This window comes from Sinohyriopsis cumingii, unplaced genomic scaffold (genome assembly GCF_028554795.1).
Source record: "Sinohyriopsis cumingii isolate HCF-2022 unplaced genomic scaffold, ASM2855479v2 utg001752l, whole genome shotgun sequence".
NCBI lineage: Eukaryota > Metazoa > Mollusca > Bivalvia > Unionida > Unionidae > Sinohyriopsis > Sinohyriopsis cumingii.
Window position 1 is genome coordinate 613,693 of NW_028316044.1, and position 23,285 is coordinate 636,977.

Here is a 23,285-nt window from a genome sequence, read left to right on the forward strand (position 1 = left end):
CTTCAAATATTTCTGAGAAGAGCCCTGAATATCATTATTCTTATTACAATATAACATATCCAACCACCATGCCCATATCGTCTTTTCCTCTATAAAAAAATAGTGAACTAAATATAAAACAGATGAAGTACCTGGCAAAAATGTGTTAGGAGACAGAAGGATTCATCCAAGATTTTATATGTAGGCATCTATACTTACAAAGTAACATATATACTCACTCTTAAATCAAGTCCGACTGTAAAGAACACAAATCCAGATCTGCCATTGCATAATGTGCCAGCAGATCTGGGTCTATAATGTTTATTCTACTGATTGCTCCAAACAAACTGCATAGGCGCAGATCTACCGGCAGATTATGTGATGGAAGACCTGGGTCTTTATAGTTTGCAACTGAACTCAACTTCTAAGAGAGTATCTGCCGTTTGCAGGCAATTATTAAGCTTAGACAGAAAGATGAATTGGGAATGGAAAAATGAAGAGATAAATGAATGAAAAGCTCGTAATGTTTGAAAGTGAAGAACTGTGAATAGCCAAATCTCACACCTATACCATTAGTTGAATACATGTAGCAAATTTCATAATGATATAAAGATTTATCATGGAAGTCAAAGTATGGATTGGATGAATGGATAAAACTATGACAATATAAAAACCTAATGAATTATGAATAGCAAATACACATAGGAACCATTAGTCTAATATATGTTGAAAGTATCACAGATATATCTTGAAAAGTTGTAGAGTCATGCTCTTGAGACAAAAGTAGTATGGATGGAAGGAAGAACAAACAGATGAATACATTAAAACTTAGAGAAATGGTTTTCATTTTACTCACATGAATATACTACATACTACCACACCCTCCACAATGGAAATGAGTCTATAATTTAAAAAAGCCATAGCTCTTTTAAAAATAGTACAAGTTTAATAATAATAATAATAATGACTTTTTTTAAAGAGTGCAATACAATCAGCTGAAGAACTAATCTACACTGAGGTCATCGTACAAAGGAATTTATTTATTTTAACTGCATCTGTGAAGCCACTGGCTATGTTGGGTTTGGAAGAAGGAAATAGAGTGGGCATTTATAATCTCAACTGGAATACTATTCCACAGCAAAAGTTTCAGAGTATGGAAAACTTTCTTTTTTAATAATTCCTTATTTGGTTTGGGAATTTTATACTGTTTGGAAGACATGGATTGCAAGTGGGGAGTATTACCAGGTAGTCTATACTGGAATTGTGATTGTATATATTCAGGAGCACTATTATTGGATATCCTGTAAATTGATTTGGCTTTTCTCAAACAGATTCAGTCTTTAACAGGTAATACTTTTAACTTAAAAGCTAAATTTTCCTTGCTCTCTTTCTGGATTGATATTTGTCAAAATGTTCTTTTTTTTTGAAGATGTGCTAGCTTTGATATGACTTTATCATTTGAATTACTCCATACTGAAATACATAAGTCTAAAATGTGATGTGTGTAACTGGGTCAAAATGCATAACTTATGATAATGAATATAACATTCATCAAGTCAAAAATGGCAGCAAGTCAAAGAAATTAAAAATTGTGGAGGCACAAAGATTTGTCAGCTTGCACATCTTTAGATGATGGCCATAGTATGCACCAAGCTTTACTGCAGTCCATAAAAATGAAATGCAAGTTGCATTCATTTTATTGTGTCTTATGAGATCATGAACATCTGGTACCTTAATCTGATTTGTGAGCATTGCATATTTACCAGAGCGACAATTTGGACTGTCCTTGTACTTCTGGGACATGCAAATTAGAACCACTGAGGCCTTCTCTACAGCCAGTGCCATAGCTTCCAATGTTGACCCAGCTGGAATAAAGAACTGTAATTAGTTTATACTTGTATCACCAGAACACATTTTAGATACCAATTTTTGGAGTAAAACATGTTTCTTCTGCAATACTTACTGACAATTATACATTAAAAGTATACAAATACCTCATAAACTTCTCAACAAAAGTGCAAAAAAAATCTGCCAACCAAGGGGAAGTCAGATGAGAGTGATCTCCACTTGGTTAGTGGGACTGGTACCACATCCTGTTCAAACTTCTTGTGCTACTGGAGCAGTAAACATGGTCTGACAGGTATTAAAATGTAACTGTGGCAAGGCTAGAAGGGTGTGCCTCCTATTACAATCAGATATCTATTATCGAAGAAATATTATTTTACTCCAAATATTCATTTTTTTCTTAAACATGCTGCCCAATCATAATACATTAGTAAAATAGACAAGGGGTGGGAAGTTACTTCCCATTAGCTGGGAGGAGGTCTCATCTCTGATGCACTAATGTATGTCAAACAAAGCTCAAATCTCACGAAGACAGGGGTTGGAGTTAGTGGATAGATAAGCACTTTGATGTGGCTTGTTGGGACCCACCCACCCACCTTCCACCATGAAAATCCAGTGAAGATGTTGAGTAGACTTGTTTATAAAGCTGCTGTATAACCCAGGAAAGTATCCTGTTGTGCTCCTGACATAAGAGCCTTTTTGGGGGGATTAAAGGTTTCTGAGATAAAAGCAGGAGGAAGTCATCTCTGTCCTCCATCCTACAGCATAGATAATGTCAGTTACTGAAAGTTGGATTCCGATGATGGTGGCAAAAGTGAACTAATATCCACAAGAAACACATCTGGTTTTGGATTAGTTCTTCAAGCAAAACGTGTTCTGAGCCAGAATAATAATGTCAGAGCTGAAATAATATCCTTTGCTTCTCTGTATAAACAAGGTCAATTATTCTTCTCATTGTCTCGGTTCACTTCAGCTACCACCTCAAAATCCTTAATGTCATATGGAATCCTGCAGATGCCCTTGAGGTGAAGGGTCAATAAGGAAAGAGTTTTCCCAACTAAGGACTGATTTACCACAAGCAGGTGCCTGCCCTGAGCAATGAAAGTAGAAACCACCATAATGAAATCCAACAGCACTTCAGAATGTTCAGGCAAACCAACAAGGCATGTATCTCACTGCTAGAATGACATAGAAACAGTTTTGTACCAGATCAAGAGCCAAGGAGACATAACTTCAAAAAAACACTTTATTCAGCCATGTCAGAATCCATGGAAGATTCCATTTTAGGCACATGGCAAATGCTTTTGGTTGAGACAAATCAAAATTTGCCAGTAGATTAAAGTGGTCTTTGTTTTGACCTAAAGTCTCCTTTTCATGATGACAAAACGTGTTTGAGATCTTAGAACAGTTGCTTTATATAGTGATGGAGGCAAACTTCTTCTCTTCAAAGAGCCAATGGAAAATGTTAGCTATCGTGGTATCAATGTTCTTAATGGAGTGATCTGTTTCTGGAAGAAGCTTTCACTTCCCTTACATATGCTTTCAAATTGGTGGGCCTTCTTGCCTGACTGGTTCTGTCCATCACTTATACTGAGAACTCTTTTCCACCAAGCATTTACCTGATAGGAGCCACAGATGCAGGTTCATCAATTCCAGTTTTGAATGAAACACCTACATACACAGTTCCTTGAGCATGTGAAGAAAAAATTTCAAATTTACCTGGAAATTTCTGATAAGCTTAACAGATCATTTATCCATGATTTTTCTACTCTCAGTGAGACCAGACAGCACTCTGATTTCCTTGCTTCTGCAATACCTTGTGGACAAGACAGGATGGAGGTAAGTTTTACTAAGAACTGGAGGGACAAAGGTAGGTAGCTTGCATTCAATCTTGCTACAAATACATCCACGAGTGGTTGATCCCGTGGCAGAAGGTGCAGATTAATTTGAATGCCAAGAGGTAAACAGACAATTCAGTCTGAGCTAGCTGATTCTGTTGGATCAGTGAGTCTGCCTGCTATGTGGCAGACACATATGTGGATTTGTCAGTGATGACACCACTTCAAAAAATCCAAAAATAGACTGCAGAGGTCTGGGGATTTGGCTCCCCTTGCCTTCTGATGTAATTAACCACAACAGAGTTGTTGGATAGTATGAGAACACCCTTGGTAGACAGAGCCTTATGACAGGATTGAATCACATTCACTATGGCCTTCATCTCCAGGAGGCTGCTGTAAACTGAACACAACTTAAGGGGCCATATCCCAGTGACATTACAAAAGATGACTGGAAGTGGCAACTAGCATGCTGTGCTGGCATTCATGCACATCGTAATAACCACAGGGTGAATCTGCAAGCCTATACCTGCTAAAAGCCAGATAAGACTCTCCCATCTGCTGAGATTGGACCACATGGCAAACTGGCAGAAGTTACACGACAAAAGTTACATGATCAAAGTTTGCAGTTTCTGAAATCTAGTGAAGCTTATGAGTTATACCTTCTGATATAAAAATATTTTCAACTTGCTTTGACCGCTCTGGCAGACTATTGGTTAGAGTGCCCATCTCAGATGCAGGTCACGGGTTTGAACCCTGGTCAAGTCATACCAAAGAAATAAAAATGGTACTAGCAGCTGCCTCACTTGGCACTCAGCATTAATGTGCAAATTTCTTTATATGTGGTGCTTTTGTTTTTTATATGCACAAATTTGTACTTATATGATGTGCAAAATTTCTTTAAATGCGTTGCTTTAATTTTTATACAATGCACAAACTTCTTTATATATGTACTTTTGTCCTTATATGATGTACAAAATACTCTATATGCTGTGCTTTCGTCATATGATGTACAAACTTCTTTATATCTGGTGTTTTTGCCTTACATGATGTGCAAACTTCTTTATATGCGGTGCTTTCATCCTTGTATGATTTCCAAACTTCTTTATATGCAGTGCTTTTGTCTTTATATGATGTGCAAACATCTTTATATGCGGTGCTTTCATCCTTATATGATGTGCAAACATCATTATATGCAGTGCTTTCGTCCTTATATGATGTGCAAACATCGTTATATGCGGTGCTTTCGTCCTTATATGATGTCCAAACTTCTTTGTATGCTGTGCTTTTGTCCTTATATGATGTGGAAACCTCTTTATATGATATGCTTTTGTACTTGTATGATATGCAAACATTGTTATATGCAGTGCCTTTGTCCTTATGTGATGTGCAAACTTCTTTATATGCGGTGCTTTCGTACTTATATGATGTGCAAACATCGTTATATGCGGTGCTTTCATCCTTATATGATGTGCAGACATTGTTATATGCGGTGCTTTCATCCTTATATGATGTGCAGACATTGTTATATGCGGTGTTTTCATCCTTATATGATGTGCAAACATCGTTATATGCGGTGCTTTCGTCCTTATATGATGTGCAAACATCGTTATATGCAGTGCTTTTGTCCTTATATGATGTGCAGACATGACTTTATAGAAGACCCTTTAAATATGACTAAAAACATTTCATTTAGTGTCCCATGTACTAGCCATAATATTGGTGAACATATAACCCTCCGAGTAGGTGAAGATTTTTTATCAAGTCTTCTGTCTGTGTATATTTTCTTCCGCTTGAATATACTTTGTTTTCCGTGAGACCAAAAAGTCTTTAAGTGATGATACATCATCATCACCATATCAAACAAGCTTCACGGTTCTACGAATCTTAACATATTTCTTCATTGGCAGCGCAACCAGATTCCTCCCCTCCAGAAATATTTCTGGAGTGGGTCTGGGCAAACATGTAGTGGTCAGCCATAATGTTTAATGGATGTAGTCCAAAACATATTTAAAGGTAAAATCAGGGACGGGGGAGGGGGGCAAGTGCACTCCCCTTGCCGTTATATGTTTATTAATAATTTTCAAATCATTCAAACTATAGAGGGAGTTTACAGACATTGCTAATTTAATTAACTGGTGTTCATCGATGTATGGACAAAATTTAATCTATGTAATCAACTTAATAGTTACACTGGATACATATAATTAAATCACTGTTTAATTTCAATTTAAGTTTAGGTCTTGTATCACCCATTTGGTGTTTATATATGTTGATTCTTATATGTGCCACTAACCGATTTTTTTCATCCATTTGGTGTCAAATGTTTTTTCTTGTATATGCAAACTAATCCCACATCATGTTATCATCCATTTGGTGTTAAATGTTGATTGTTGTATGTGCAACTGGTCCCACAGCTTTTTATCACAAACTGTTTTTTAGTTATTAAAATTTTTTGAGAAACTTCTTACTTAAATAACACAAATGCTAAAGTACAAATTGGATTATATATATATATATATATATATATATATATATATATATATATATATATATATATATATATATATATATATATATATATATCTATCTATCTATACTAATTTTGAAACCATTATGTTCCGATGCAAACTCTTAATAGTTGTGTCAACTGCCATTTCATCTCATTGTAAATTGCATAGCCAAGCTATGATCAGAATATCTGTCTTTCCTGTCTATCCACTATATGAACACCATTAATAACTTGTATTTTTACTTTATTTGTTACATCTGTTGTTAGACCAGAGTTGGCAACAATGTTCCGTGCTGTTTGTTTTATTATAAGTGCTCTACTGTTTCAGTATCTTAACTGTGTAAGTGATTGAAGGATTTGTAAAGGATACTATATTGCCAAAAATCACTGTTTAACAGATGAGAGAGAGAGAGAGAGAGAGAATCCTAATCCAGCATACACAGAAACTACTTGTGTGTGCCTTTTGTGTGTATTTTCACCCAATATATTTGTATATCACCATTGTATTTTAATATTATCATTAATTAGACCTAATAGTAAAAGTGCTTGTTGTATTTTATCAATATGTTCTGTAATAGATAAATTGCTGAATTTTCTACCAAAGAAAATTCTTTGAAAATTGGCAACTTGACGTACATTAAAACCTGTAAGAAATGACCGCCATTACATTTGCTAAATTCAACATTCTATAATTCTGAATGTATCTATGTTTTCTCTGAAAGAAAAGAATGAAATCATCTTTCTAGGTTATATTGCGCCACCCCAACCCCAAATTTTATACTATGATATATCTTTGAATTCTGCCCATACATCGATGAACACCAGTTAATTAGAAATGTCTGTTTCCCTTGACCTAACACTATTAAACAACTGAATAAATTTAACATTAAAATAATTATTTTTGTAACAATTATTTTGAGGACGACAATATGGTCATCTTTATAAATTCTTTGTGTCTCTCTCTGTTCTGAATGCCTGAAAATTATTAAGACATACAGACATGTGGTTACAATACTAATGAATAATTTGTTTTAGATTCGCAGAACCGTGTAAACTATTTGATGAGAGGATAATAGTCACTATCACCCAAGACTTTCTTCAGAGAAAAAAACGTATTCAAACCAAAGAAAATATATACAGATGGAAGACTTGGCAAAAATCTTCACTGACTCATAGGGTTATATGTTTACCACTTTAGTGAGATTTTAATTTGTTATAAACAAAATCATCCATATGGCTAGTATGTGGAGCAAAACAAGAATCCTGGGATAGTCTATAATAGCTCTCTCTCTCTCTCTCTCTCTCTCTCTCTCAAAAGAGGTTCGGGATTTAATGAATGCACATCTTTGTATAAACAACAGTTATGTTTTCGATCAGGGTGGCAATCGACTTGGGCATAGGTGGGATTGGACTTGGAATTTTTATAAATATGTTTTGTTTGTTTCTTTTATCTTGAGAAAACAAAACCCTGCTCTAAATGATTCCAACTTGATGGGAAGATAACATTTAATATCACCGTCATAAGTGATGTCACACATTTATATCATGGATTCTAGTAATTTCCTGAACCAAGCTGCCCAGCACTTCATGGTTATTGGTTGGAAGCTGTTGTGTGTTTAAGACAATTTGTCAGCACATGATAGACTATACATGGAGGCCAGTATGACTGGTGGGGGACAAACCCGGGAAAACACATGTAAGACCCACCGACACATAGGACACTACTGGCAAGCTTCCTCACATACCCCCATCAGCCTAGCCTCAGACTCGAATCCACACAGACAGAGGTGATCAGTAAAGGCTATCGCTTTAGACCATTAGGTCTCTGAGATCCCCTGTTTTGGAAGTCCCAGTCCCACTTCCAGAACTACTGAAAGTTTCAAAATGTTTAGGGGTATAATCAGTTGAAATTTCTTTAGTGTTAACATATAAGTACAATGTACTCTCTTGTATTTGTGATATCCAGGGAGTGATAGAAAGAGGCAACGATTTTAGAGTTTAGAAGATAATTGTTTTGCTGTTTTGACTGAGTGAAGAGAGAGGGGTTGAAATTTAGGCAAGCCCACAAATGTGATCTTGGTATAATCATAAATGGGGTTTGAGATTGAGAGGGAATTCTATCAAACCGGAGAAATTCTAAAAGAACAGTGTGATGTACAGTACATTTATTTTTATTCGCAATGCACAAGGATTTCATCTTTCAAACAAAATAAATACTTCAACAGCATATTTTCTTACTTGGCATGCATATGCACAAATTATTGTATATGAACACTATATATAAAAACTACAATACAAAAGCACAGATAATGATTATGCACCCATGTATACTGCAGTAGCACAAAATATTTATTATATGGTTAGTATAGTGTAATGTAATCGAGCTATCACCCTTTGAGATTGAATGTGGTTTAAAAAATAACAAACATGTATGTGAGTGACAACGAAAAGAATGTATTATCCTCTCGCACTAATGATTGTAAAATAAAAAACAGGACATCAAAAAAAATACAAAGGTACATAGTATGGATTCAATGGAAAACAATGAGAAAGAACAAATAAATATCTGGAATATTCAATAACGCTATGACATTGTCTTAGTCAAACACTATTGTGCTTCTTGTCTCTATAGTCAACCATTATACTGACATTTCTCTTATAGTCAAACACTATACTGATATTTTTCTTATAGTCAAACACTATACTGACATTTCTCTTATAGTCAAACACTATCCTGACATTTCTCATACATATGACCAATGTTTACTTGACATTTTTCATATGATGCTCTTGACAAGCTTTCCCAGCTTGGTCACTTTAACCACTCAGGTCTTCTATGCACACAAACATTGGCACTTCTTCTGGCGGTCTTTCATCTCTCCTTACCCAGTTATCCACACCTAGTTATCCACACCTAGTCAGCTGAATATGAGAAAACAACTTTCCAAATAATCTGTTTTCTGATTATCATTTGGGTTAATAACATCTGAGCTTTTAAAACACTGATTGGCTAATAAAAAATATGATATACTAAAACTCTAATATATGTATATATAAACATCTTCAATATTAGTTACATGTATAATAGCGAAAAAATAACCTACAAACAGGAGCACTGCATATATGCTCATATCCCTGTCAATAATCAGAATCGTACCATCTCTACCAAGTTACATAAGCCATACACTCTTGGTTAATAAACTAAAAGTATGATAAAACAACGCAAGCATATAATATAACATTGAAAGAGTTTTGCAAAACTGAATATTAATTTGAACTAAAAAGAATATAACTCACCAACTCATTGGCACCAACTAGGCAAAACATAATGGCAATCCCGCCCTGACAGCTAAATGTACAAAGAGCTTCCCTCTAATGGGTGTCCCAGTCAAGATCCCTAATATATATATAGTCGTGCGTGGTAACATGTATTACGCATGTGCCGAGCAAGCGATGAAGGTATCACGTGATGCAAAAATACTATGGTGCTCCAAACACGTCACTTTAATAATACTGGAATCTATGGTGGTCTAGCCAAGCCATATCAGGTATGTCATAACATCTAGTGCTATACTTTACATTTCAAACTGTTCTCATTTCTTAGGTATTTCTGAGAACTTGGCTGGTAACATCTCTCCTATTCAGTTACTGAATGGCATTATTTTAGCTTCTATCTGAAAGAAAGCAATGAATGCTTACACATGATAATCAAAATGTTACTCTGCGCTCACTTGGAAAGAAAGTCTAGAAAAGACATAAAAAATTTTCATCTTTTCAAATTATTTGATTCATAACGTTCATTTAAAATGAGCAAGTGTACAGACTTGGAATTGAAAATACATTTCTTTGTAGCCATAATCATTAGTGGAGTGAGAAATTTACTTGTCCTGCTGAATTTTCACAAGTCTTTCACATAAAATGCTGTCAGACAGGTATGAAGATTAACTAGCCATTAACCTATTGAAATTATGTAAATCATTTGTCAGACATAAAATGTACTTGTCTTGCACTAGTAGACCACCATTAATTTTGAGGCTTCTAGGATCTCATGTTGTCTGTCCATTAATATTTTTGTTATCACCATTTATTGTAAGCTAATTTGGAGGATTGTCATGAAACTTTATACACACACATTCATTCTATGGTGTAGTTGGTCATGATTGAAAATGGTGTCACTCTGACATTTAATATGGCTACCACAGCAGTCATCTTGAAATCTTGTTATTGCTGCTAGTGAATGGAGTGTCATGTCAATGTGGGGTTTACAATGAAGGACTTCTTACAATGTCTCAAGCTGATCCTAAATAAATACATTACTGCCCAGACATACAATATGGTGACCACAATCACCATCTAGAAAATCGTATCACTACTCCTCAATGTACTGTCATACCAGCATGGAGTTTTACGGAAAGATTTCTTTTGATGTGTCAATGGTTGTAAAATGAAAATGGTGCTGACCAGACTTCTGATATTGCCACTGCAATGGCCATTTTGAAACTTCTGTTATCGCAACTCCTCCAAGATAACTAGAACTGATATTTTGATTTCACAAGACTTCTTAAAAATGTCTTTATTGCCTAAATAATGTCTTGGTTTTTTATAAATCAATATGGTTCCAATGTGATGCCCACAGTAGCTGGTTTGAAAATCTTGTTATTGCTGACAAATATCAGAGATGGTTTAAAACACTCAGGAGTTAAAACAAACAAATAGTGTTATCTTGAATTTCTGAACATTCTTTTGCACCAGTAGCATGTCATATCCTTATAAATCTGGAAGAGATTTTCTGTTCTTCAAATATACCAATAAAAGAATCTAAATTCACTTGTTTAAGAACATTACACATAGAGTCTGCCATTTTATTTCACTGTAGTCACTACAAAATTAATCAGTGTAGCAAAACAATATATCCCCCTTAGGCCTCTTTGCGCGCCTGTGAAAGTTCAGTCTTTGTTTATCACCATAAAGATGCCTGCACTGAACATAGGACGTTTCAACTGAATATAAGATTTTTCTGTTTTACTACATGATATAAGGATAAGAGCACCACATATAAAGAAGTTTGCACAACATATAAGGATATAAGTACAGCATACAAAGAAGTTTGCATATCATATAAGGACATAAGTACAGCATATAAAGAAGTCTGCACATCATATAAAGACAAAAGTACCGCATATAAAGTAGTCTGCATATCATATAAGGATGAAGGCACCACATATAATGAAGTTTGCACATCAAAATAAGGATGAAGGCACCGCATAAATAGAAGTCTGCACATCATACAAGGACAAAAGTACATCATATAAAGAAGTTTGCACATCATATAAAGAAGTTTGCACATCATATAAGGACAAAAGTACAGCATATAAAGAAGTCTGCACATCATATAAAGACAAAAGTACTGCATATCATATAAGGATGAAGGCACCACATATAAAGAAATCTGCACATCATGTAAGGACAAAAGCACTGCATATAACGATGTTTGCACATCATATAACTTCAGCCGATGTGGGTATGTGAGAAAGCTTGCCAGTAGCTTCTCAAGGGTCAGTGGTTCTTTCCAGGGATTTCCTGGGTTCTTCCTCCACCATTAATACTGGCTGCCATGTATAGCCTATCTTGTGCTGAAAAATGGCGTTAAAACATACAACAACAACAACATCATATAACAACAAAAGCACCACATATAAAGAAGTTTGCATAGCACATAAGGACAAAAGCACTGCATATAATGATGTTTGCACATCATATAAGGACAAAAGCACCACATATAATGATGTCTGCACATCATATAAGGACACAAGCACAGCATATAACGATGTTTGCACATCACATAACGACAAAAGCACTGCATATAAAGAAGTCTGCACATCAACATATATATCCCTAAGTGTCTCTGAGAACCTACCGGTAAGTGCTGACTTAAAATCTCTGACCTGCTTATGTGTTTTCTGCATTGTTACAATTAAACGTTGACTGCTTCACAGTATCATGTTTATTAAATAAAGTAAGTAAAAGGCATTCAAAAGTCCATTATATTTAAGAGCTAATGGTCACCTCTATGTATCAAGTCATTTCATTTCAGATGACCAAATGAACACTGTTATGAATATTAATATGCAAAGCACCATAATTAAAGTATCACACATTAGTCGGTAATTAATTCTACTCATTCACGCATGTGATCAAGGACAGCAAGAGAACTGAGCAAAAGGATATACAGCGCATGAAAACTTAAGTTTCACAGATGGGGTAAATCATTGGACATGTTATTTCCAATGTTTGTAGTGAACTTAAAATTCCCAAATTAGTACTTGGAGGTATGCTCAAGGATGAGCAGAAATTTCACTGTCATTTGCAACAAAATCACAGCATCAATATTTTACTAATAGAACAATTTTAAAAAAATAGAGTTTCAATGTTGTTGCTTTATAAAATAAATGTTTTTTTAAAAAAAGAATCTTCTATTCTAATGAATCAACAATAACATTAGAATGTGCAAAAAGCAGTGAGAGGTTCAAAATCAAGCTGAATATAACAAGTATGAATGATCCAATCACTAACATAAACTGTCTGTCACAGGGATAACATAAACTGTCTGTCACATGGATAACATAAACTGTCTGTCACAGGGATAACATTTTACAGTTGGACCAGAGATTAAACAATGAACAACCTAGCAAGACATTCTACAACTTGTATGTATATGTATGTATGTATGTATGTATGTATGTATGTATGTATGTATGTACTATGTATGATATTCATGCAGAACTGTGTAAAATACAGAAATCCAGATGGAAAAATATCCTGCCTTGCATCCAAATGACACTGAAAATAGGGAATGGCAATCAACAGAATGGCAAGTTGCCGGAGTTTTGTTTGTCATAATTCTCTATAATTCTCCATGGGGTGGGAAATGTGTGCAAATGACCAATGCAAATATTATATCATATTTCTTATCTCACAATTAGTTAAAAATATGTGCTCGGCCCTGATCAAGTGCATCTTGTATGGTAAGTGTAAATCATGCCAATGGTGAAGTAGATTTTGGCCTCTGTATTTGTCATGTTCTTGATATTTCCCTAGTAACTAATATATTTTGTTGGAGTATCCCTAGTTTGGAACCAAACCGCTGAATTATTCAAGTTCCTTATCCATTCCTAGTAGTAACTAAGATATTAAATTCGAGTGTCCATAGTTTGGAACCAGACACCTGGATAACTCTAGTTCCTTATCCTTCCTTAATAACTAAGATACTGAGTTTGATTATCCAAAGTATGGAACCAGACCCATGAATCACTCTAGTTCCTCAACCTTCCTTAGTAACCAAGATATTAAGTTCAAGTGTCCATAGTGTGGTACCAGATCCCCGCACACTATATGCTCTGTTTAGCATAAACATCCTGAATTCTACGGAAAGTTTTCTTTTGCAAATATACACAGAATATACTGTATTACATTTGTTAAGAAGCCAGATCTGTTGAAATTCAAAGAAATGTACAGTTTTGCAACTTTGCTACAATACTACTGGTGGATGCAAATTCTGATCAACATTATGTTAAAATTCTCTAAATACAACACTCCATATTGTCTGTTGATAACGAGTGCATAATTTCACAAAACTGGGGACATAGGGGAAAAAATATTTGCTGTATGCATTCTGTAACACGAACATATATAACTTGCATTACCACTAACAATAGATACAACAGATTGGAGAATGTAGGAAAGAACAAAAGCAGTTACTCATATGTTCCACATCCATCCAGACTTTATACCCAGCACATCTCAATTTGTCCTTGACCTTCATCATGATTGGCTGAGAATCCCACTGATAGCTGATCATAACATGGGGGCATAAATGTTCATGTAGTAACTCTGAAACAAAAGATGTAAAATTTTGTTAGCTAAACCCCAAAATAATTTGAACAGAAATCTATAATGTAACCATCTTCATGCAACTCTAAATTGAATTGCACCTATTATTTAAATGTTGTTTTCATAAAAAGTCAGATTTCCTTTAATTCTTTTAATACTCAAATCAAATGGTCAAAACTCTGAAATGAAATCATGCTGACATCACTGGCTAGGTGATTAAACAGTATGTCATATCTCCTAGTACTTTTAAATACCTTGCATACTCAAATCTTATCCATCCGCAAACAAGATAAACCTTGATCTGATATCTAATGCAGCAGGTGATCAGGGTCTATGCTGTTTGTTCCATTGATTACTCCTTACAAATTGCACAGGGGGCCCCGAGTGGCCGAGTGGTCTAAAGTGCTCTCCGTTACGGATCACTACCATCTCACCTCTGTCTGCGTAGGTTCAAGCTCGGATTCGGCCAATGTGGGTATGTGAGAAAGCTTGCCAGTAGCTTCTCAAGGGTCGGTGGTTCTTTCCATGGATTTCTCAGGTTCTTCCTCCACCATTAATACTGGCCACCATGTATAGCCTATCGTGTGCAGAAAAATGGCGTTAAACCCTACAACAACAACAACAACAACAAACTGCACAGACCCAGATCTGTTTGTGCATTATGCAATGGCAGATGCTGGGATGTACAGTTTCCAGTTGGACTTGATTTATGAACACGGTACTCAGTATGTACTTTAGGTATAGGTTATGCTCAATTCATGCCATTATGCAATCCTGAGGTTTCGTCAGAACTCAGACTTGGCATATACTGGAAGTAATTTTCCCATAGGACACTTGTAAAATTAAGGAAAGTAAAATAAATACCTCCAAGTTTTCAAGCAATTCATATTTATTTATGAATAATTTTCAAATTAAATTAATGTAAATTAAATCGGCGGATAGTGAGAATCACCTGCACATACACCCCCACAATAAAACCACTGAAAATACTCTGGAAGCTCTTTGTGATGTGGCTGCAGTCATAAATCACATAAAGTTGGTTCAATTTTAAAATTAGTTTTATATTTGTTACCTGAATTATTTCACTTGAATTCACTTCCTGGTTGTAAATGTTTATACGATTTACCATAATATCCTTAAATACAGTCTGCACAAAGAGTCTCAACCATTTTCCACGTTATACCCGACAATTATTTATATCCACTACAACGATATATATCATGGTGTCACAAATTGTGGAATCTTGCTCAGCTACGCTAATGTGTCAGACTTTGTTAGACTTTGTTATTTAGGACCAACTGATTTACCACCTACTGCAAGTCTTTTAGGGACTTAGTTGAATATGCAAACTAATTCTATAAATTGGCCATGTAGGCTGGACTGGGCACTTGTGGAGTTAAATGCAACTTATACCTGGTGAGAGTGTACAACTGGAGGTAGAATGTTACATCAGCCAAAGTCACCTAACAACACTCAACTGCACTCAACATCTGCAGGAGTGTAATATTGTCAAACCACTTTCAAACTGGTGTACTGTACCTTTCTTGTGTTTGGTATACTGTACCTTTCTTGTACTATGTGTACTGTACCTTTCTTGTGTTTGGTGTACTGTACCTTTCTTCTGCTCTGTGTACTGTACCTTTCTTGTGTTTGGTGTACTGTACCTTTCTTGTGTTTGGTGTACTGTACCTTTCTTGTGCTCTGTGTACTGTACCTTTCTTGTGTTTGGTGTACTGTACCTTTCTTCTGCTCTGTGTACTGTACCTTTCTTGCATTTAGTGTACTGTACCTTTCTTGTGTTTAGTGTACTGTACCTTTCTTGTGTTTGGTGTACTGTACCTTTCTTGTGTTTAGTGTACTGTACCTTTCTTGTGTTTGGTGTACTGTACCTTTCTTGTGTTTAGTGCACTATAATGACACAGCAATGTCTACATCCAGATAAAAATGGGAGAAATGAAAGAGTTTAAGGGAGGAGTGAGAAAAAAAATGAAGCATACATAGCATTTTTATTTGATAATTTATATTTATTTTTGACAGACAGTGATTCTTTTGCAGAACAGAAACTAAAGTGATAAAATGCTTTCCAACAGTAGGTGTAGCAAAATCATGATATAAACAGACTTACTTGCAAACATGATGTATGAAAAATTCACTTTAATTTCATAAAAGATAAACCATAAAAAGAGAATCCTCAGTTCCTAAATCCCCCCAATAATACTGACATAACTGATGAACTAATACTGACATGACTGATGTACTAATACTGCATCAGCTATAACCTAGTATGTTTGTATAAACTAACATCAAACAAATTAATCCAAATACTGTAATCTAGAACATGGATGGGCAAATGACCAAGAAAATCTAAACACTGCAATCAAATGTAATGAGGGTTGCAGTGTAAACTTGACCAGCAGAATACCTACTATTATAAGCAAAAACAGTAACAAATGACACACACACAAACATAATGCATACATATGCAAAAACAGTAACAAATGACACACACACAAACATAATGCATACATATGCAAAAACATTAAGTTATATACTTAGCTGTTAACTAATGCATGAATTGTCTGTTCTATAACAACACTAGTGGTATATATCTAGTGCATACACACACACACATACATACACACATACATATATGTACATACTGTATATTTAGTTCATGATCCTTCAATCTATCATCATTCCCTCTCTCTGTTAATTCATTTGATGTGTACTGACTTATTAACTTGTAACTGAAGTTTCTTTTCTTTACACTCTTGATTCTAATCAAGGAATTAAGCTGCTCTGTTTGGAAGTCCTTAGCTTTCACCCTACATACAATGTTTTATATGGTTATTTATGCTGGTATTTCAATACTTTGTCTTTCAGAATGCAGTATTTAACAGCACTTTAGCAAGACAGAAATAATGGGATGTGTACCCCCAACATCCATGACCTTCCTCTGTCCTCTGTGCCCTTTTAACCACTCCCTTCTGCCCTCTAAAAACCCACCTTTCTACCTTTCTCAGGATCACTAAAACACCTGTCTTATCACTGCTATTTACTATTTATTTTGACTTTGTTTTATGTAAATTTAATGTGGGATAAAAAAAATGAACGTAAGAATGTGATTTTACAAAGATAAATTTATAAATTTCATTACTGGTAAATTACTGTTAAATTTTTTAATTTACAAAAAATGTCTTTTTAAAAAAAAAAGGTGTTCCTTTCTTCAACAAAAGTGCATCTTGTCCCCTCCCCTCTATCAGAAAGCCCTAGCTGAAGCATATATTTAAGGTTAGTGGAAAATTCTCAATTTATTAAATCACAGCAATGGACTAAATTGGTAATCACATCCATCCACACGACTTCAAAAGGGATCAATTACTGGTAATTGTTTAGAGGCTCCTGGATCCAAGTAATGAATGTGCCACCAACTAGTGTCCAAGGGATATTTGCTCACATTACCAAGTAAAAACCTAGATAAGGTGCTCCATCAAACCTCCCCTCCTCCCGCAGTGCCGATCCAGCTGATCTCCTCTGCCCTCAGTGCCCATCCTGTATCCCCCTTCCAATCTGATCCCATTCAGTCTCTCCCCTCTGCCCTCAGAGCCATCCAGTCCTTCCCGTTTGAATGCAGAGCCCATCCAATCCCTACCCTCTGAACTCAGTGCCCATCTGGTCTCTCCCCTCTGACCCAGTTACTTAACTATATGATCACAGATGTTGATTGATGAGTCAAGACTCCAAAGCCTGAAACTTTCCAATTACAGAGTGATCTGATGTGAAAACTTAGCGGGGAAAAATTCCTTTTTGAGTCTGCTTTCAAATTTTGCACTCAATACATTCTGTAACTATGGGACCAGGTTCAAGTAGAAGCCACAGTAGCTCATTGATTAGCTGCCTGTCTGGACTCATATTTTCATGGTTGTGTGTTCTAATTCAGCCCCAACCAGACTACAAGTTAAGATAAGTCTTAAGTAAATTTAACTTGTATTGTGTGCTTGACCTTTGTCAATGACTGAAGATAAGAGTTTTTGTGTGTACCTGATTTTTGTCATTTTTGTGTGTACCTGATTTTTGTCATTTTTGTGTGTACCTGATTTTTGTCATGTTTTTAAGTAAAAAATAAGCTGTTTACTGATATATGAGTTCAAGGTTTAGCCTTATTTAACAAACTTAGAATGTTCTGGATGTTAACTTGTGACCCACATCCTGGTCATTTTAATGAGTCTTAGGTTTTTATATAAGGTTGTGGTAACAAGATCATTCCATCCTATTTTTAATACAGTATCACTCGTTTGGAATCTATATTCACAGTTTTTAGTTTTATTCAGATATAATTTAAGGGTAATCATTATAAATATTAATTGGATTACAAAGTGTTCATTGACGTTTTGGACTAAAACATTACTTTAGGATCTTTGTGAATTCATTCAAAGACATTTTGGATTATGTCACTGTGATACATCAAGACTATTGGTACATCAACATATTTAAGACTTGGTACATCAGCACATTCAATACTGGAATTCATTCGGAATACTCAATGGTTTTATACCTGTGATAGAACTTTTAGGTTTATTTGGGATTTAAGTCACAATATGCAAGTTCCTTTAAATTTTCACTCTTAACTCAGAAATAAATTTATTTGTTGATAATACTAAACTTGTTGGTTTTGCTTCTCTCTGTTACTTTGTTTAAGATCATAGAGTCATAATATAAGATAAGATTTATTTAAAGTTGGCATGATTTAAAAGAACAATTCAATATAAGCCCTAATGAGCTTTCTACCAATATTACTTTAAAAAAGCAATAATTGGATTAAATCAAACAGAAATTGCTAGACATAAAAACATGGTACAATACAACTGGACACAGCAAATAACTTATAAGATAAGCTAGCAAAGGATTTCAATAGGCAGTAATTAAAAGTGAATTTAGTATAGGCAAAAACCAAACATTAAATTAAAAGCAGAAGCACCAAAAGGAAGTAGGGCACTAAAACAAGGACAGTAAAACAAAATGGTAACATAGTTGTCATCATCACAGCAGGAGAGCTGAGATGCGAGATGCTATTATTTACAGATATTACAATTAAAGGCTTTACTATTCCTGGACAAAATTAATGATCTCAAGGAAATAAAGTCTGATTGTTCTCTAAAGCTGTTCCATAGAATGACAGCTGCATATCTAAATGAATTTTGCCATATGCTGATGTTGTAATTCTAAAATATTTGAATATCTAAAACACATCAAATCCTCCAAACATTTGGAAGCATGCTTATTCATTATTTTCAAAGTCTCTAGAACTATAATCCAAAGTCTATGCACCTTCAGGTTGGTATTTCTGCCGAAAGTAAGTTTATGAGAATTGTTTGTGTAATTTTTTTCCAGTTCAGTAGTGTTTACATCACTGCAGAAATGCCAGGTGTATGGAACAGAAACTGGAAAGGATAAATGTACGTAATACTGTCAGTTTGCTGAGCCTTGTTAACTTCTGACCAATATACTTCTATATAGATAGTTGCCTTGAAGTTTTTCTGCATTGATGTTTTATATGTGAATCAAATTGCAGTTGATAGTCTGTTATGTATATGTAATTTAATTGTTTGTTTGTTAGTTTTACATTTTTTATTTGTATTCTTAGTCTTGCCTATGAAACTCCTTTGGCTGGTCATTTAGAGATTAATAAAACTTGTCACAAGATCTTGAATCACTTCTATTGGCCAAAAATCAAAGGTGATGTTTGTAAATACTGTAGATCTTGTCATACTTGTCAAATGGTAGGAAAACCCAATCAGAATATACCTGAGCCTCATCTACAACCTATTCCTGCATTTGACAAACCATTTAGCAGAATAATGATAGAATGTGTTGGTCCCTTACCTAAGACCAAGTCAGGTAACCAATACTTGTTGACCTTATGTGTGCATCAACAAGATTAACAGAGGCAATTCCTTTGAGGAATATTAAAACTAAAACAATAGTAAAAACTTTGATAAAGTGTTTTACTCAATTTGGCCTTCCAAATCTGTCCGATCTGGTCAAAGGTCAAATTTTAGGTCTGGAATTTTCCAGCTAATTATGCTTGAATTTGGCATTCAGCAATTCCAGTCAAAAGTGAAACTATGCTTAGACAGAACTACAGTGGAGAAAAACTTTGAGTCTGGTAATAGAGTTCTGTCTCTTGCTCATTCTTCAAAATTTTCTTCAGCTCAGGTATTACAGCCCTTACAAAGTTCAAAAGAAAAAGAGTGAGTTAAATTATATTTATACTACTTCTGGAATGTAAATAAATTAATGGAGTAGCAGTATATCAAGAGTGATAGCCAGGTTAAACATACAATTAATTTAGTTGTACCTGTCCCAGTCAGTGAGGATTTAAGTGAAGGAATACCAACAAACTCTACCAATTTTGGATTGACAAATCTTTGGAATTCAGAAATTATGAATAATCTGCACCAGAAACTTTCACATTTGCAACAGCAAGAAAGGAATGAACCTAAACAGTTATTACTTGAATATGAGCACTTATTTCCAGATGTTCCTACATGAGCGGGGCCCCGAGTGGCCAAGTGGTCTAAAGCACTCTCCGTTACGGATCACTGCCATCTCACCTCTGTCTGTGTGGGTTCGAGTCTAGGATTTGGCCAATGTGGTTATGTGAGAAAGCTTGCCAGTAGCTTTTCGAAGGTCGGTGGTTCTTCCTGGGGTTTTCCCCGGGTTCTTCCTCCACCATTAATACTGGCTGCCATGCATAGCCTATCGTGTGCAGAAAAATGGCGTTAAACCCTACAACATCAACGTCCTACATGAGCACACAAAATTTACCATGACACTGAAAGTTTAAATTTTATACCTGTGAAACAACACCCGTACAGGATGAACCTCTCAAACAAGGAATACTTGAAAAAAGAAATTCAGTATTTGCTGGAAAATGATCTCATAGAGCCCAGTAAAAGTGACTGGATTTCACCATGCATACTTGGTGCAAAACCAGATAAAACATTCCGCACGTACACAAATTACAGAAAAGTGAACAATGTGACTAAAACAGATTAAATTCCATTACCAAGAATTAATGACTGCATTGATAACATTGGAAATGCAAAGTATGTCACCAAATATGTCCTTTAGAGAGGATTTTGACAAATTCCATGGACGTAAAGGTCAAAGGAATTCATGACTCCAGATGGACTTTATCAATATAAAGTGATGCCGTTTCAACTTCTCATGAATATGATCACCTGTGATCTTGATAATTGTGATGCTTACATCAATAACGTCATCATCTACAACGAAACCTGGAAAGAACATTTAGCAAAAATTCAGAAATTCTTTGATAGACTCAATGATGCAAGTTTGACAATCAATTTATCCAAAAGTGAGTTTTGCCGTGCATGTGTCACATTTCTAGAACATATCATGGGACATGGACAAGTTAGACCTATGGATGAAAGGGTCAAGGCTATCACTGAATTCCCTGTGCCTATCAGTAAAAAGCAACTGATGTGATTTTTGGGTATGGCTGGATACTACTGGAAATTTTGTTCCAATTTTTCCATAACTGCTGAACCCCTGAAAAATTTACTGAGCAAGAAAACCAAGTTTAATTGGACTGAAAAATGTCAGGAGGCTTTAAAAACGTTAAAGGCCATACTTAAAAGTACATCAGTTCTTACAGCTCCAAATTTCAGCCAATCATTTAAACTATCTGTTGATGCAAGTGATATTGGGGTTGGAGCAGTATTGATTCAAGAAGATAAAAATGGTGTTGATCATCCAGTGTGCTATTTTTCTAAGAAATTAAATAAGCACCAGAGAAATTATTCTACAATCAAGAAGAAATGTTTGGCTTTGATACTGGCATTACAACATTTTGAAGTTTACATTAGTTCAGCTCCTTCTCCGATTATTGTGTTTAGTGATCACAACCCCCTTACTTTCATCAGCAAGATGAAGAACAAAAATCAAAGATTACTAAGGTGGAATTTGTTATTGTATGAATAAAATACTGACATCAGGCACATCAAGGGAAAAGATAATTTAATAGCAGATGCACTTTCCCGTGTATAGAAATGTATTATTTTATGTATACTTTGTATCAATCATAAGATATTTTCTTATGTTTTTTTATATAAACCACATGTATAATTTGACCTATGGTAAAAAGAAAGCTTTATTATATAAATCTATCTTTTTCTTTTATGGGGGGAAGTGTTATGTATATGTAATTTAATTGTTTGTTTGTTAGTTTTAATTTTTTTGTTTTTATTCCATTACATGTTACTGTAATGTAACTTTGTTTACTGGATTTGATATTGTCCTGAATAGAGTTCAGTTCTGACTGACTTATTTTACTTTTATATTTTTGACATAAACAACTAATAAATGAAACATTGCATCTAGTTGCTGACCTTGGTACACAGTCAGTGACAGTTTTGGTAAACAACTTTAAAAAAAATAAATTATTCTTTCTCAGAGTAAGAACCAAGAAATTGAGCCAAGGTTACAGCTAGTCGACGTGATATTTAACATGTAAGAAACTTCCATATCTTTCTAGAAAATTGAACTCTTGACCCTCATTTAGGAATCTGTTTTGTGTTGTAGTTAATTTTATAGCTGATGTTATGATAAGAATTCTAGCGGTTGTGCCTTAACACTTGAGACTTCAAGTAGTTTTATGCTGTGACCAGTTTGGGCTGAGTTTTTTTTTTTTATTTTCTTCAAATTATTGAAATTCAAGTGATTATTTTCCCTGGAAATACGTAAGTGCTCTAATAATTCTTGGACAAAACATTCATTGGAAATTATACAGATTTAAAAACACTGGAATAATATTTTCTGTGATTCAACAAGAGATTGTTGACACATCAGTGCAGTGTTGATCATTACAGACATCATCGCCTTCCATCTTGGATTCCATTGGGATTTGAACTCTGATTCACTTAGAACTTTCCATTGATAGGCCTTGTTTTTTTATTCTTGGATTATTTTTGGACTTAATTCACAATACCGTACATTCCTTTTCTCATTTTTCAATTAGTATTTTAGGGAAATAAAGTATTTGTTAAATTTTACAAAGCTTGTTGACTTCATTCCTTTCTGTTACTTATTTAAAGAGCATAGACTTGTAACAAGTCAATGTCAATAACCTAGCAGTTTAACAATTTCCTCGCAGACTGTGACAGCAATGCTTATGTTAAGTACAGGTTTCATAGTGAATT

The 23,285-nt window shown here is 34.9% G+C and overlaps 1 protein-coding gene across 1 annotated transcript in view; it reads right to left on the reverse strand.

The window, feature by feature from the left end:
* The window catches only part of LOC149771591 (uncharacterized), a 51,168-nt gene that overhangs the window by 22,347 nt on the left and 5,536 nt on the right, over positions 1 to 23,285 (reverse strand). Inside the window, exons 3-4 of the mRNA XM_089948319.1 lie at positions 13,930 to 14,061; positions 1,743 to 1,844 (exon numbers count right to left, since the gene is read on the reverse strand). Of these exons, the coding sequence (XP_089804445.1) occupies positions 1,743 to 1,844; positions 13,930 to 14,061 (234 nt within the window). The remainder of the gene's footprint in view (positions 1 to 1,742; positions 1,845 to 13,929; positions 14,062 to 23,285) is intronic.